The sequence below is a fragment of the Asparagus officinalis genome, chromosome 6 (assembly GCF_001876935.1).
Source record: "Asparagus officinalis chromosome 6, Aspof.V1, whole genome shotgun sequence".
Classification (NCBI taxonomy): Eukaryota; Viridiplantae; Streptophyta; class Magnoliopsida; order Asparagales; family Asparagaceae; genus Asparagus; species Asparagus officinalis.
In genome coordinates, this window is record NC_033799.1 from 41,082,196 (window position 1) to 41,099,924 (window position 17,729).

At 31.9% G+C, this 17,729-nt stretch overlaps 2 protein-coding genes across 16 annotated transcripts; both read right to left on the minus strand.

The window, feature by feature from the left end:
• On the minus strand, window positions 846–16,574 carry LOC109844792 (replication protein A 70 kDa DNA-binding subunit B-like). Of its 15 annotated transcripts, XR_002248117.1 has the most exons (15): window positions 16,265–16,567; window positions 14,799–14,934; window positions 13,795–13,844; window positions 12,967–13,016; window positions 10,199–10,259; window positions 4,351–4,523; window positions 3,854–4,114; window positions 3,670–3,785; window positions 3,472–3,596; window positions 3,312–3,393; window positions 3,130–3,241; window positions 2,904–3,064; window positions 2,701–2,818; window positions 1,311–1,428; window positions 846–1,207 (listed from the first exon to the last, which is right to left on the minus strand). XR_002248117.1 is itself a non-coding variant. In XM_020413934.1 (14 exons), exons 7-14 carry the CDS (start codon window positions 3,866–3,868, stop codon window positions 1,115–1,117), a joined length of 822 nt encoding a protein of 273 aa, XP_020269523.1. In that variant the 5' UTR covers window positions 3,869–4,114; window positions 4,351–4,523; window positions 10,199–10,259; window positions 12,967–13,016; window positions 13,795–13,844; window positions 14,799–14,934; window positions 16,265–16,559; the 3' UTR covers window positions 846–1,114. The 15 variants fall into 15 exon arrangements, 14 of the variants coding, with proteins under 14 accessions (XP_020269523.1, XP_020269522.1, XP_020269510.1 ...); XM_020413934.1 differs by lacking the exon at window positions 1,311–1,428 and having other exon boundaries at window positions 16,265–16,559; XM_020413921.1 differs by lacking the exons at window positions 846–1,207; window positions 1,311–1,428 and adding an exon at window positions 1,634–2,615 and having other exon boundaries at window positions 16,265–16,574.
• Window positions 5,384–5,869, minus strand: LOC109846091 (ATP-dependent DNA helicase PIF1-like). Its single transcript, XM_020415314.1, has one exon. The coding sequence runs from the start codon at window positions 5,867–5,869 to the stop codon at window positions 5,384–5,386; it is 486 nt and encodes a 161-aa protein (XP_020270903.1).

Sequence of the window (17,729 nt, forward strand, 5' to 3'; positions counted from 1 at the left end):
AATTTCTTCATTGCCTTCAATAATTTATCGACTAGGTTCTCATTGGAAAAGTAGGATCTATGGTTTGTGGAGGGAGATGGTGATGAAAAAAGATCGGGGTTTATTATTTTTTTCTTTTTTCGAGGGGACGTAGGAATATATTCAGCTGTTCGATGAAATGCGCCAACAAGAATGCGCAGTTGACAGCAGCTTTTGATGCTTTGTTGGCTAATTTATGCAAAGAAATGGGGTACAAAACGTTGTACGGACTTGACCCGGATGATAAAAGCTTATGCAATTTTTATACATGCATAACTTGAGAATTGACCCTAAACGTGTTTGCAAATAAGTGTGTCCTCATCATATTGTTGTGTAAGAAAAGAAAGCAAATGATGCATATGAGTTGCACAATGAACTGGTTGAGTGAGGCTTAGAAGCAGATATGTAGACTTACGATAGGATGGAGCCTCGCTCTACATTGTAACTCCATAGGACAAATAACGCGCTTAACCTACTGTGAAGGCTTCCTAATGAACATATGTATACTATGTTGATCAAGATGCTAGCGGGGCTGTGAGGATTGATCGTGCAGTGGAGTTATGTGGTGATAGTAAACGGGCATTCTTTGTAAATTCATTTCTTTTCTCTGTTCAGCTCAGGCTGTGATTTGATAATAAATCCTCATGTTTGGTGCGACAATTACACAGAGCAGACACATGCATGCTTACTCTCCTCACTAAGATACATAAAATAAGGATACAAAACCAATTTCATGAAGATACATTTCACCTCATAAATTGATGAAAACTTCTCCTATTTGAGAATTACGATTCCATGATCAAAACAGAAAAAAATACTTAGTAGAATACTAAAACAATTTCTTGTAGATACATTTCACTTGATTTCCCGATACCTTGAAGTTTATTAGCACAATACCGTTTTCTTACTGACCCCTCTTGCTCAACAATTTGCCAAATAAAAAGAACCCTACATTAGGTTTTGGTTAAGTAGAGCCAAGACAATACAAAGACATATAACAGAAAATTTAGTTTATACTACCGTAAGATTCGGTGCATAAGAACAAATATGAAGGAAATAAATGCGCAGAACCATATAGTCATATTTATTCCAATTGCTAGAAATAAAAACTTGCTCTCCTTGGATACATAAGGTAGCGTCTGATACCTTGAAGTTTATTAGCACAATACCGTTTTCTTACTGACCCTTCCTGCTCAACAATTTGCCAAAGAAAAAGACTCTACATCAGGTTTTAGTTTAAATAGAGCCAAGATAATACAAAGACATATAACAGAAAAAATAGTTTATACTACCGTGAGATTCGGTGCCTTAAGGAAATGAATATGCAGAACCATGCAGTCATATCTAATCCAATTGCTAGAAAAAAAATCTTGCACTGCTTGGGGTACATAACGGAGCACCATTTGGTGTCTATAACGAAATAGAGTGTCAGTGCAAGTGATTGCATTGCTGATGATGAATGGACAAACGTAGCAACTTGTCGTTCCATTACGACAAGTAGTTAGCAATAATAGAGCAAAAAGAGAACAATTTTATTGGTTTATTAATGCATAAGTTCAAATATGTATAATTGAATTATAAGATTTATTAGTATTTTATTTAAATATTAATAAAAATAAATGAAATGGATTTTAAGCTAAACTTGGATGAATATATGTAACTGGGATATTGTATTTGTTATTATGAATTGTAGTTATAGTAATAAAGAAAATATTTCAAAATTTTAAGTTTATTCAAATATTTTTTGACTCAAAAAGCTAAGATAATTGTTTGATTTACTGCAAACTTGTAAATTCGTTTTCTTATAAGAAATTTAAATTGATCACCACCACCAACACCTAACAGGAACTTAATTAAAGTATGAAAGTAAATCTTGATCAAATTTGGTCCCTTAGTCAATATGGCAACAATCTCAATAAGTAACAATTAGTAAGCCAAGGATTTTATTTGAAAACATTGAATCTTGAAGTTTGTGACAGCCCCAAGCAAAATCATCACAACAGTAATTCTTTGCCAATTGGTTAAAGAGGCGACCTTTATATCATAAATGTTAGATCACATGCTGCGCTAGTAATCAGGAAGAGTATTTTATGTCTAGCTGACAATATATCCATTCATAGGATCAATAAAAGCAGTTTTTTATCGATTGCCTCTCACGAAATGCATGATCATATCCATAAACAATAATAAAATATAGTAAAATAGTTAAATATCAAAGAGTAATTTTATGTGATGTAAGCATTCATATAAGCATACAAAACTACTAATAACTTTACATGAAAATGTCTTATAAAAATTCCTAATTGTAATAAAAAATTAAGTTGTTATATAAAATGATTAAAAAATATTTTTCTTGAAAATTTCTAATTGAACTAAGATCAATCTTTCTCCACCTTTATCTTTTTTCTAGGCAACTCTAGAGTAGCATCTTTATCATCTACGTCGATAGTAATATCAGGCTGGAGTTGAATTTCTTGTGCTATTATATTGTCTTCGCCTCGTTCATCTTTTGTCTTTTCAACTAACTTCACCAGGAATTTGAATGTTTTTCCGATGTTCAAAACAAATTTTTGAAAATATGGACTTTGATTATTTTTCTGTTGCAATGAGAACAAATGTTATATTAATACTTATGAATTTGTTTATTTTCTAATTTACTACTTGAATAGAGTTAGGAATTACCTCTTTCTTTTCTGTAATGAATTTTTCTGCTTTGCATCCAATAAGAGTTTCTGCTGCGTCAAAGAGTGTTACTCTTGCATTATCCGTACCATTTTCCACGAGAATCTTAACTAAGTACCTGTATTTTTCATTGTTAAAGCTAAAAGACAGTTAGTATTGTATTTTAATATGTTCATGTCATAAAAAAAGATACATTACTTAACCTTAGTACTGAGTCATCAATGATTCTGCGGCATTTGACATTCAGACACTCTTTACTAACATCTTTATCAACCTTCTTATCACAGCCTTTACAAGCATAGAACCATGGTTCGAACCTATTTAAAATAGTAATTATCTTTGTCTTAAATGTGCAATATCGTATCTGTATATTAACAAAGTTTAGTTAGATTTAAATTTGTAGATAAGAATATGTATATAATATTATACCTGTATCGAATTCTGTGATGTATGTATAATATCACTAATATGAATTTCATTGGCATTTTTAAAAAGCGTTGATGGATATCCTTTTGTTTTTGCAGCTTCTTCCAATTGAAACCTGCATATTAGATTAAAATATAATACTATTTCATTATTGGGTTATATGAAAATATGATTGTTCTGCTTACCATTCCATTAATTCGCAAGCTAGTTCTATTTTTGGGTTGATACATAATGTTAAAATAATTTGCGACGATATGCTTGTATCCCCTGCATAAATGAGAAAATTATAAGATTAATTTTATGTTTAGCCATATTTAATAAGAATTTCATCAATAATTTATGTACCTTGATATATAGAGATTGTAAAATCTGATAATGCTATTACATGCTTATATTTGATTTCTGCTTCAAGAATTGATCCTTCATTTGTAGCCAAATCTCCAAATAAAGTTGCATGCATTGGTATTCCACTGCATATGAAAAAAGAAAGAACGTTAATCTTTTTTCTTCTTATGATATTGGAAATAAGTAACATGAATATACCTTATATCCATAAGCGTGATTTCCCTCCTTGTGTCTGGTTTGTTGTGTCTTGTAATATAGTTGATCACCGGCTTCACATTAGTTGTTATTGCAAGAATATCTGCTTGATAAAAAGACTATGATTCTGTAAAATAATGTCTCATTTTGTATTGAAGATTAAAGTAAGAAATTTATAAGTACTTACTAATTTTTGTTGCATCTTTCATGAAAATGCTTTTTCAAATGGGACAAAGTTGTTAAATATGTTCTCCAAGTGGAATCATGTTGGTGCTTCTTTGATCGATACGTCTTTTGTTAATACTAATTCAAGTGACTTGTGGATACTTGAATAAGTTGAGTTTATTCCTTTCATTTCTCCATTTGAAATGAAAATAATTTGATTTTTTTGAAGCATATCTATAAACTTTTTGATAGTCTCTCCGTACATTACTCGTATTTTGTTACCCTGCAAATATTATTAAGATAAGAGATCAATGCATGGAAAATATAATTAATTAATAGTAAGCTATATATTATATTTTAGTTAGTTATATGTTAACAGAAAAACAACATAAAAAGTCATTCTGAAAGTTGTTGGGGTTTTAATGAAATTACCAAATATATAAACAGGATTAGCAATATTCATATGATCAAACGTGACATTGTGCAAGAAATATTATACAAAGAATAATTTTATTTTACCTGAGCGTCAGCGAGAATTAGCTTTAGTAATTTCCCTGATCCTTTTGCATTTTTGTAAGTGGTCTCTGCACTTCGAAGTATGATAACATGAATGGTCCATTCTTTCTGAAACTTCTTGAGCTGACTTATTTGGATGTGCTGAGTTTGCCCTTCAGTACTGGTAGTCATATTTTCTGTTTATTTGATTAAAATATACATGTTAGTTTTAACCAATATTATAGAATATACCATAGCTTAGAAAATTAATTTATTAATTATTGTTCCTCATAAGGTTTTGAATATTAATAACTCATAATATAGTCTAAGTGGGGGAAATTTTAATTGAATGCTAAAGGAAAAAAGTTATACAATATTAAAAATTATAAATTATAGGAATCAACAAGAATGAACACACATAATTATTCTGAGAAATTAATTACCTTTAGAATAGCTATTGTGACTTTAAAGTTTAATACATGTCTGTTGGTTGGAGGACTTCCTTGTATACCAGATTTTTTATGTATCTTTCATCTTCTTTAAATTTTCCGTCCGATATTATAAGGACTTTGGTTGTTGTCATTGAAGTCCCTCGTGATAAAGCAACATATAGCTGCCCATGAGAGAAAACGTGTTGAGATAGATAGATGCCTACATGAGGAAATGTTTGTTCTTGTGATTTATTGATTGTCATTGCAAAACATAACCGTATCGGAAATTGTTTTCGTTTGAACTTGAATGGGAACCCCTCATCTTCTGCTGGAGATAACGGTATTCTTGGTAAGAAAACTTCTTTCCCAGCATGTTGTCCCATTGTGATCTTAGCATGAATTATATTACTATTAAAATCTTGACATACCATTCTTGTTCCGTTGCATGGCCCATTAGTCGGATCCAAAGTCCTTAATAAAATAATAGAACAATGTTTCTTTAATACCAGCTTGTGGGGTGATAATCCATTTGGTAGCAACGTGTTTAGGAACTCTTGCTGGTAGTGATGATTTGTGTCATCAACTGCTTCATCAAAGTTGTAGAATTCTTTACCTTCACCTGAAAATTATTTTATGATTCTATCATTTAGCATGTCGACATATTCATTTTTTGTTGCCAGGATTGCTTGATCTTTCATATAGTCAATGGATTGGAAGTTTTCATATAAAGATGGAAAATTTGATTTTATGAGGTAATCTTCTGGTAAATTATCACTTTGATTCTTGATCAAAATAAATGTGGGCAATGCTATTAGGTCATCAGCCATAGTCGGTTCATCTCCATTCCCAACTCTAAGAAGGAAGTCGCTAAATGTTGAATCTGTCCTTGCTCTCATATTCTTTGATAGCTTCAACTTTTCCATTTTGCTCCACAAATATGAGCTTACTAAACTTTCTCTAACAGGTTGTGATCTTCTTGCGCAGGGTACTACTGGTAAAACTTGTCTGAAATCCCCACAAAAAACGATTACTTTGCCGCCAAATGGTGCATCTTGATCCATTATATCCCTTAATGTTCTATCTAATGTTTCAATTGCAACGCGTTTAGCCATTGGAGCTTCATGCCAAATTATTAATCTGGCTATCTTAATAAGTTTTGAGGTTCCATCTTGCTTTGATATGATACACATAGATGATTCTGTTGTTGGTATTTTTATCTTAAATCTGGAATGTGATGTTCGGCCTCCAGACATTATTACAGCTGTTACGCCTGATGTCGCTGTAGCAAGAACTATCATCCCTTATGATCTTACTTTGGCAAGTAAAGCATGGTATAAGAATGTCTTCCCAGTACATCCTAGCCCATCAATAAAGAAAATCTCACTTTTATTTGCCTGAACACGTGATAGCACTGAATTATATGCATTGTATTGTTCAGAATTGAGTGTTGATTCAGCATTAAGGTCTTCAAGTGGAATTTGTACATTGAGTTCATCTTGAATTTCTCTAGGGTATGAAATTCCTCTTCAAGTGGAATTTGTACATTGAGTTCATCTTGAATTTCTCTAGGGTATGAAATTCCTTCTGAATTAGGGTTATGTTGAATAGGCGGTAAAGGGTATGAAATTCCTTCTGAATTAGGGTTATGTTGAATAGGCGGTAAATCAAATTTATTGATATCCTTTTCCATGCTGTATTGAAGAATTTAATGTAGCAGAGGGTGTCATTTATCATCGAAACTCTTGTAGCACCAGGTTTCCTGGTGAAGTCTTCAGATAATGAGTCAAGGTATCGATCACATAATTTATTAACATCTGCGGGCTCACAGTGAACAAGTATGGTTGCAAACAAACGGCGAAGGGTAGCTGGCATTTGAAAGATGACGGCTTCGTCTAAGCATTATCTGATGCTATTATCTGATTCCAATGAACCTAATTTCTGGACTGATTGTTTGAATGATGTGCATTAAATTCCATCCACAGTCAATAGATTCTCAAATGAGGTGGGGCATCTGATGTAAGTAAAAGTCGTAAGTAATATATTTCCCCTTCAACTGGATTAGCATCATTTATACGGCCTATCACATGTCTTTGTTTTCTTGGACTCCAACATTTTGTCATTGAATCCCAAACATAATATATTGGAAGTTCACAATATAATAACTCTTTTTCTTGATCTTTTTCTGGTTTTGATTTGTTTGATTCTTTAATTTTTGAACATAGGGTAAAAAATTCTGTAAGCATTGTCTTAGAGATATGGTCCCAGCGGATGAGCTTCGATAGGTCTTGATTCCAATAGGAAACAAAATATTGATTCGACAAATGTAGTTGTAAGTTGATGACAGCTAGGTAGATCTCATTAAGATAGAATTCATATATTCTCCACAAAACTTCTTGAGCCGATACCCATCCTGCATCTTGAAAATTTTTATTTCATTCACAAGTCTTCCTCCTTCATTATATTCAATGTTTACTGTCACTTTATCATGACCCTTGTATATGTATTTGTGAAGGTACTTCACTGCTTTAATTCCTAAGCATATTTCAGCATTAATGTGATAATTATAACACGTCAACAAATATGGATTGTAAGGTACAACCCACTGATTATTAAGGACTTTATTGCGGACCAACATTGTCTTGTTATCTTTCCCCCTCTTATAGATTGGGTAAGCATCTTTTGCTTGTAATGATTGTGAGCTAAATTCTCGATAGTGATATTTACACTCTTCATTTTGCATGCAACTGTTCTTCATGTTCAACTCCCCACAAGATCTGTGCATCATATGTTTTTTTACCAATTCATAGAGGATCGGGTGTTTAGATTGGTCTGAAATTTTTGCAGATACATACTTATCATACTGATCTGATGATGTGATCTTGTGATCTCCACTTAGAATTATTAAGATATGTGCATGTGATAGCCCTCTTTTTTAAAACTCAATAACGTGAACATGTGCGATAACTTTCCCAAAGATCTCCTTCTTAAAGAGTTGGTCTTTCAAGTCTTGGAGCTTTGCTCGAAATATCCTTGAGGTTAGATCCGGTTTGTCATTATGGGTGTGACTTGGATGTAGTTGCTTAGTGATCTCTTCCCATGTTGGATTACATGTCATTGTTATAAAAAGATCTGGCTTTCTAAATCGTTGTACTAATGACATTGCATCAAGATATCTACGACGCATGTCTCTAGGACCACCTATGAATGACGATGGAAGCACTATTCTCTTGCCCACTTAGCATGCATTTGCTTCCCCGACTGCTACACTGTCAACAATGTCTTGGATAACTCTGCTTTGATTTCTGATTGTTTATTTTTAAAGTAATTAAATCTTGTTGTTTCAAACTTTATGTACATATCAACAGCATATTAATGGAATAAACGACCCGCTGATGTAAATAAAATAGATTGTCGAGTCTCTTATCTGGAGCTTATGACAATAATAATCTCGGCATGATACTTTTCCAGGTTTTGGTGCCTTGACGCTTGTAAATTTGTACGTTAAGCTATGTTCATATATAATAATATTACTAAGAATTATGAATTTAAATTTACCTTCACTTTCCCGAATAAAAATGTCTTCTGCAGATGTGAAGGTTGGTGGGGCTACTGAAGTCGGTATTATAGTTCTTTGTTGATTGTAAGCTCTGATTTCCCTTTTATCCCTTCTTTTAATATTTTGATGTCATCCAACCTCTCTATTATGAAAGAGTAAGGGATAATGTAGCGGATCATAACAGCCAAAATAGTATTTCACTTGATGTCTTCCTCCTGAGTGTGCATGAACAACTATCTCTCTTTCAAATGGTGCATTGTCATTATTTCCTTCAACCCAGATTGCAGCCACCTGATCTGTTGTTGGTGAGTTGTTCAAATGGTGCATTGTCATTATTTCCTTCAACCCAGATTGCAGCCACCTGATCTGTTGTTGGTGAGTTGTAAACACGTTGATCTAGTGTCAACCCAGATTGCAGCCACCTGATCTGTTGTTGGTGAGTTGTAAACACGTTGATCTAGTGTAACGTTACACTATTTATTAGTATTTTAAATTCTTCAAAAGATTGATAATCATTCAATTTGTGAAGGAACTTTGAATATGGGTTTCCTTGCAACATATCCATCAACCTCTTAGTCGTGAGTTGACTAATATTTGCATTGTCTAGTATTCCCAAACGATTTTTTAACTCATTCTCTGTATCATAAAAGTAAAGCTGAAAGTATGAAGGCTTATTTTCCTTTGGAATTAGAGCAGGGATTTTTTATTTGATGCGAGCTCTTTATCGAATCTTGCCCCAAACGATGTGAATGAGAAAATACTATTGTACATTCTGGTGTGGCGTTGAAACTCAATTGCCTCTGGTGATTGCATTGTATAAAGGTCATATAATTCATTAGGAATATTAACATCTGTTAGGTGGATTTCACCGTTATGACAATAAAATGTTGGAGGCTCGTGTTCAAACTTTTTAGGTCCACAATACGCACAAAACTTTGGAGTGCATAGCTTGTATAGTGAAGAACATACCGGTTCATGAAGAATTTACCCTAACACAAATATAAATATTTAATAAACTAATATATAATGTTATATCACCCTTTTTAATAAACTATAAAGTATATCTACACCAACCTTCATACTCAAAGGCCAATAGCAGGGCTCCACAAAATAGATCAACTTTACGTTGTCGTTTGACATTAACAATATTACCAGCTGAGTCATTACTTTGTCGTTTTCTCTTATTATCCACACTTCTCTGAATGTAATCTTTCTTCTGCTCATCACTCAACCGAGAATATTTGGTTTTTTTAATTCTGGAGATTGGAGTGCTCTTCTGTTTAAAAAATATTCATATGTTCTTATAAACACACACACACACACACACACACACATATATATATATATATATATATATATATAGAGAGAGGGAGAGAGAGAGAGATTAATAGATTAATTTGTCGTAGGAGGGGATTTCCTCCTTGACGCCTCTAAAATCACATGATTGAGCGACATTATGGATGATCCGTTCCGTTGAACTTGATCTACATATTCTAAAACCTCAACACACCAAGTTTGGGGTGCATCCGTCGTCGTTTGACCCTCCATCGAGCCATGTGAAAAGTTCTATTCATTCAAAACCGTTAAAATTGACGTCAAGGATATAGCCATGTGAAAGGGTCAAACGACGACGGGTTCAGCAAACCTTGCCTTGAAGCCATTTTAGGCGAGAGAGTGTTGTGTAGTAGTTATGTTATCCAAAAATCAGAAAATAAATTTCTACAAAAGAAAATAATATGTAATATGACCATTAATTTATGAAAACATGAGGAATGCAGATAGTTAAACAAATTAGCGTAATTTTGCATAAAAATTCAATAGTAAACGATCAACTATAATCATTATTACAATTAAAATATAAAAATTATTGATATTCTTTACTAACCTGATACTCGTAATTATGGAATAAATCTTGAATATGAAATTAGAATTGAGATGGTATTATCCTGTAGGTAAAAAATGTGTCAGAAATTAAGAAAACAATATGAAAATTATATTCTATCCTAATCCTATATGAACTATCTATAGCTTAACAATTTAAAAAATAATTTTAATAAAATATACAAAATATCTTTATGGTATCGGTTTGTTAAGATAAAGAAATAATTTTTAATTATACACGCTGATCCCGCTGGGGTGGGGCGATTTAGAAGGGTAATGTTGTCTTCTTGTTTATTTTTTATTTTTTTAGCTTTAATTTTAGTGGGGAAGTGTGTTTGGGGGGTCGTTTTGAGCATCAATTTGATTATCTATACATCTTAAACTCAAATGAGGGAGGATATTTTTGAAAATACCCTGATTTAAGGGAAATTTATGCAAATAACCCAATTAAACAGAAAATATTATATTTTTAAACCTTCATAATTTATTATTAATTAATAGTTTGGATGATATGATAAACTCAGTTTACATAATCTTTCTAAATTTTCAATAATATTATCAATAAATTATTATCAATTAATAGTTTGGATGAGATTTTTATGGGTTGAGGGTTTTTCGTTTAATATTATCAATAAATTATTATCAATTAATAGTTTGGATGAGATTTTTATGGGTTGAGGGTTTTTCGTTTGCAAGAGGAATATTTCTTAATGGTGTTTTGAGATTTTGTCGTCCAAGGGCCCGACGCCCAGCAGGAAGATCACCAATGAGTTCACCGGAGCTGGATCGAGAGATGTTGGCTCTTGAGGTCGCACATCATTTGGAAGAGAATGTTGTGAGGACAATCACTATGGATCTCACTGTTGGGCTCGTTCGAGGAGGGAGGGTCATAAACACTGGATTTCCGATCACTGTAAGATATTTTCGCTTTTTCTGATCTGAATGTATTAGATTTGATGAATGTGATCTCTTGATTACTCTATTTCTCATTAAAAAGATTGATCTTTTTTCCCTTTTATTCAGGTGTTGGATTAAATTTTCATATATATGTATAATAAATATTACCATTGAATCTGGTGCATCCCGGGGTTTCTATTTTCTTTCTTTTTTTTAATTATAAAAAGCTCAATCTTTTTACCATTTATTTACTTGTTGAATTAAGTTATGTATTCATATTATAAGTTTTGTTATTTAATCTTCTGCATCCAATAGACTGTTCTATGCAATATACCTTATTACAAAAGGTAATAGTCTAGATTCATATTCTGTTTGCATTGTTATTGCAATGAATTTATGGTGATGCATTATCATTAACTATTAACTATAGTGTGATAGTTGAATTCATATTGTGTTAGTAGTGTGTCTTTGGTATGTATTGAATTTGGATTAACAGAAAATTGATAATTTCAGCTAGAGATTTGGATTAGAAGTAAGATGGCAAAGACTTCTGCGACGTTTGTTAACCTGGTCCTTGTGCTCTCTCTCCTTCTCTTCATCCCCATGGCAAGAGGGGAGGATTTTCACTCGTGAGTTGTTAATTGGTAATTCACTTTTATACTTATGATTCAAGATTCTTCTAACACCTATTTTCTGTGTCTCATGGATCCACAATGAGATTTTGTACACGCAGCTAGTCTAATGGAATAGTCTATGATATTGATAGTTCAACAGTACTTTTTTTAGTCATAGCACTATATGTAGCATTTTGTTCCTGACACTTGTGCTTGTGGAATTTAATATTAATGATTCAGTGAAAGATAAATCAAGTATTACCAACATATGTGTAGTTCCTGCATTGTACACAATGAATTTGAATTAACAGCTCCCCTATTTTTTGTGTCTCATGGATCCACAATGAGATTTTGTACACGCAGCTAGTCTAATGGAATAGTCTATGATATTAATAGATCAACAGTACTATATAATGATTCAGTGAAAGATAAATCAAGTATTACCTACATATGTGTAGTTTATTCTACCAGAATTCTATTACTCTAACCCCTGCCTGTTATCTCTGTTGAAGGCACATTCCTGTTTAATGCTTATATAAGGAATTTTAATGCTTATATAAGATATACTAATCTAGTTTTTATTATAAGGAATTTTAATATTTTAATTGATTAAAATATTTTGTTGTTTTAAATCATAACATAATCTATTGATTCGCGAAGGACTCCGACCGTCGAAGGATATTGATCGGCGGTTATTTTTGAAACGCAGGTTATTTTTTATATTTAATCATGAAAGGGCTTCTTAAAGTCATCAAACATCTTACTGGATAGCAACTTTGAAGCGCAGGCTATTTTTGATATACTAACTGAAAGTGTTGTTGATTCTTTACTTATGTCTTCCTCAGGTGTTATTGCTTGATTTTATCCAAAAGTTGCATAGCTTATCCAGATTTTGTTAGGCTCTTTTGCTGGTGTTATTGCTTGATTTTGTTAGAAATCTGAAATTTTCTTTAGAGATACAACTGAATTTAAGTTTAGCAAGTTCTCATAGCTAAAACATCCGAACTACAACAAATAATTTATATACGTATAGAATTGAATGAGGAAATAGCAAAAAACAAAATCCATATAATTTACTAAGATAAAGTGTAATACTCACTCTACCTAACTGAGAACCAATCTTCGGTGATCAATAACCATGAATAAAAGTTGAAAGTTTAATAGAATTGATATTAAGGTTAATTTGAAACATATCTGGGAATAATCATTGTAACTAAAATTTCAATTAAGAAACAAAACCTAATTGTACAGGAAGATTTACCTTGATAAATAGGAGAACCTGCAACAATCAAATCTTTAATCCTCTAAATTCTGCATAAAAATTGAAGAAATTTTAAAAAAATATCAATTGCCATAAAAAGTAATTACAGTGTAAAACAAATATCACCATTAAATAAAATACACAATATTTTTAAAGAATAATCATGAAATCATGAAATAAAAATAAAAAAGAAACATACATGTTGAAGGAGATGAAAATAATATGAAAATTAAATTGTGTAATTTCTTGGTTTATATATGGGCATGTTGTATGTGATAGGATAATAGTCATAATTAGAGTTTTATTAGGATTTGAATTGTATTACGGATGTAGGTGGGTTGGATTTGTGTTATGAAATTTATTTCTTTTAGAAAAATTTGTGTACAAAGTTATCAATCGGGGATATATAAAGTAACAGATAATTAATATATCAAATAATCTTTGGATAAGAATTAATATATCTATTAAAGTAATAGATAAGAATTGTTACAGGTGCTTCAAATACTCTTTAGCTATTGTGTACAAAGTTATCAATCGGAGATAAAGTAATTAATCAGGGAAGTTATTACGGCGGGGATTGATAGGATTTGTTATCAATCGGGGATATATATATTATATATAACAAACCCATCTATTAACATAAATTTACTAAGATAAAGTGCAATACTCTACCTAACTGAGAACCAGTCTTTGGTGATCAATAACCATGAATGAAAGTTGAAAGTTTAATAGAATTGATATTAAGGTTAATTTGAAACATATCTGGGAATAATCATTGTAACTAAATTTCAATTAAGAAACAAAACCTAATTGTACATGAAGATTTACCTTGATAGATGGGAGAACCTGCAACAATCAAATCCTTAATCCTCTAAATTCTACATGAAAATTGAAGAAATTTTAAAATAATATCAATTGCCATAAAAAATAATTGCAGTGTAAAACAAATATCACCATTAAATAAAATACACAATATTTTTAAAGAATAATCATGAAATAAAAATAAAAAAGAAGCATACATGTTGAAGGAGATGAAGATAATATGAAAATTGTGTAATTTCTTGGTTTATATATAGGCATGAGGTATTGTATGTGATAGGATAATAGTCATAATTAGAGTTTTATTAGGATATGAATTGTGTTACGGATGTAGGTGGGTTGAATTTGTGTTATGAAATTTATTTCTTTTAGAAAAATTTGTGTACAAAGTTATCAATCGGGGATATATAAAGTAACAGATAATTAATATATCAAATACTCTTTAGATAAGAATTAATATATCTATTAAAGTAACAGATAAGAATTGTTACAGGTGCTTCAAATACTCTTTAGATATTGTGTACAAAGTTATCAATCGGAGATAAAGTAATTAATCGGGGAAGTTATTACGGCGGGGATTGATAGGATTTGTTATCAATCGGGGATATATATATTATATATAACAAACCCATCTATTAACGTAACAGATAAGAATTGTTACAGGTGCTTCAAATACATTAAATTTAATTTAAAAATTAGAATTTGGTTATAGATAGGATAGTTCAAACTTTATAGGGGTATTTTTGTCTAGAGAAATATTTTTCTAAACTCGTGCTTTTAAAGGGAGTATGATATGATTAATGGGTATCATATGTCAAGGAGGGGATTCCCTCATTGACAATGATGAGGCGCAATCCCCACCAAGTGAATAAAGTAGGAGAGAGAATTTCACTTGATGGAGATTGTGCTACATCATTGTCATTGAGGGAATCCCCTCCTTGACAATAAAAAATATATACCTGGATCTTTTTCAAAATATTACATGAATTAGAAAAAGGAGTAAGTTGACTTACGAGGTCTCCCACAACAAGAAAGACCAGGTAGACACGATATAATTGTGCGTTTTTTTATCATCAGAACCATGTAAAAGCAGAACATGGTTTCGCTATGCTCCAAATAGCTCCAATAAGCGTTGTCAAAATCATAAACCTTTATAGAGAAAACCAATTAGTCAACTTAATTGCATATTCAAAAGTCTTTATCATTCAATTGATACAAAACAATAGGAAAGAAGTATCTACAGAAGCCAACAAAACTTCAGTGGAAACTGGAAATTATATCTAAATTTATATTCTAGATTATATATAGTTATCTATTTGCTTAGAGTTTGATAATGATTAATAGTGAAAACTACATTTGCATACAAATTCTGATTCACAGAGTGTTATTGACCAAGCTCAAATGCACAGACTAATCGATTGTGACTCTCTTTAATTTATTTGCTACAAGCCAATTTGTTATGTTAGCATTTTTATCCTCATTAAAGGGGATATAGCCAGAGAACTCCATTTGGAGTTTTCTTCTTCTTTTTTGTTTTTTCCCTGCCAGATAATTGCATATTGTTTCTTTGTCGGACATCTTCCAAGACTTAGTAGAATCAAAAAGGATACCAATGTCTAATGATCATTATCGAAGAATATGAGAAATCATTTTTCCTACTGCTTGTTGGAGTTTGCTAATACTCTCTTCTATGATCGCTTACGAATATGGTGCTCCTCAAACAAGCATATGCTTCCAAACTCAGAAATCTTACTTATAGTAGGTGAATTTTGTATATGACAGATGTGATTGCTATGGTCCTCTCCATGTTCACATTCTCGTATATTATCTGTCCAAGTTCGGACCTCTCTTCTAGTTCTTAGAACTCATAAAGTAAAGAAGTATCTTTGTGTTTATTGTCAACATTCTAATATACTTATCCATTCTAAATAAGGCTTCTTGACCTATTTTTACTTCAAAAAGCATTTTTATCTTCTAAAAGCAAAAAAGTAACTGTCATATTATTATTTTTATGTCAAAAATACGCTGAATAGAATTTTTTTAATTAAAAAAAGGTAAATCACTATAACTAAAAAATAATTTTAAATAAAATTATAATCTCACAACCTTTGTCTTCTATACTCCATATCAAATTCTAGCAAGGTCCCAAACTTTCTAATCTGGACTAAAAAGATAATTCAAATAATCTTTTCAAATTCTAGCAAGGTCCCAAACTTTCTAATCTGGACTAAAAAGATAATTCAAATAATCTTTGTACCTATGTCTAATCTGTACTCCTTCAAACTTTCTAATCTGGACTAAAAAGATAATTCAAATAATCTTTGTACCTATGTCTAATCTGTACTCCTTTTCAATGTTCTGGATATTGATTTTCATCTTACATTAGGTGTAGGATGAAATCTTTTCAACTTACAATTGGGTGTAGGATGAAATCGTATCAAAAGGAAACTGACAGAAGAAAATCATCAAAAATTCTCACCTGATATTTTTCCAATACCTCCCAATCCAGTGTAAGATCCTGAGATTCCGGTACTCGTATCCTCGTCGTCATCGTCGTCGTACATCGTCGCCGGTGAGTCCTGGATCTGAATCTTGACGAATTTCCCTCTCTATCGCGAGACAGCCGCCTACAATTGAAAGAGGCGGCCGCGGCGGCGACTAGAGTTAGGGTTTTCGTTCGCGTTTCAGATCTAACCCTAATCTTCACATGTAGGTCCTTTACAATGAATAAATGCACACGAGTGATGTTTTCACCCGTAGGAAGTTTTTTCCAGCGTTTCCCCCATTTTATTTTATTTTTATTTTATTATTTTTTTTTTTTTTTTTGGGGGGGGGGGGGGGGGGGTTGTGTGTTCTCACGCCTCTTTTGTATAAGGGGGAAAGAAATTTTTACTTTTTGTTCTTGCTATCGTCTGGATAAAGGTGGCTTAAAATAGGAATTCATGGTACTAAAGAAAGGGTAAATAAATAGATTGTAGGGTTTTTGGTATTAGGCCCTTCAATCTTCAAAGATCACAAATTTGTGCCTTAAATCTTGACAATGCATATTAGTCCCTTAAATCTTGGAATTGCATATTAGTCCCTCCAATCCTACGGAGTCTTGCAAAATCAACCTTATGTTAGTTTGGTAATGAAAAAACAAAATCATGATTGGGTTGACTACAAGCCAAACACTGTCAATTATCACATTACCCCCTCTTCTTAATAAAAGATGTAAAATCATCTCCTTTAATGTTTCAAACATTGGAGGAGAAGATGGTAGATTCGTTAAATGAGAAATTTTGAGTTACGGTATTTTTATGACCATTAGGGAAGAACTCAAGTGAATTTGATTTTTTTTTTTTTAAACAAGAGGGTTTTTGGTTGAAAATACTATAAAATGGATTTAGAAAGTTTACAGAGGAGTAAAGCCCTAATTTTGCTTCTAATATTTAGATTTGACAATATTCTACGTACTCAAATAATTGTAATTAATCATAGGGATGATTTCGCATGATGTTATGTGATTTGAGGGACTAACATGGAATTCCAAGATTTGAGAGACTAATATGAAATTATTGAAGATTTGAGGGATTAATATGTAAAAAGTCCGTGATTGCAATTACACAATCAAAGCCCTTGTCAGAGTATTTTTATTACCAAAAGCGCTTTTTCCCTCTCTATATACTTCATTGCTAAAAGTGGCTTTCATCCCATTTCCAAACTCGAAAGCTAGGAAAATGGATTCCAAAAAAAAGTCTCATTTTGGGTGAATACTTCTATATAGAAATTTATGCCCCCTCAAACAAAACAAACAAAAAGAAGAAGAAGAAGACATTCTAAGAAATTATTAACATGGCAGAGAACCAGACGAGCTCAAAATTGAGAGGATGATTATATGTTTGGGATTATTAGGCTAGAACAATTGCCCAATAATCATACATCCTAGACTTTTGATTAAGACT

What these genes read in the sequence shown, in the direction of transcription:
- LOC109844792 (XM_020413930.1), bottom strand. An exon ending in GCTTGCGAATTAATGGAATG is followed by an intron (nt 3,242 to 3,311) that starts GTAAGCAGAACA and finishes TCTAATATGCAG; the next exon opens with GTTTCAATTGGAAGAAGCTG. An exon ending in TCATTACAGAAAAGAAAGAG is followed by an intron (nt 2,616 to 2,700) that starts GTAATTCCTAAC and finishes TCATTGCAACAG; the next exon opens with AAAAATAATCAAAGTCCATA.
- LOC109846091 (XM_020415314.1), bottom strand. Translation starts at nt 5,869, where the DNA reads ATGGCTAAACGCGTTGCAATTGAAACATTAGATAGAACATTAAGGGAT.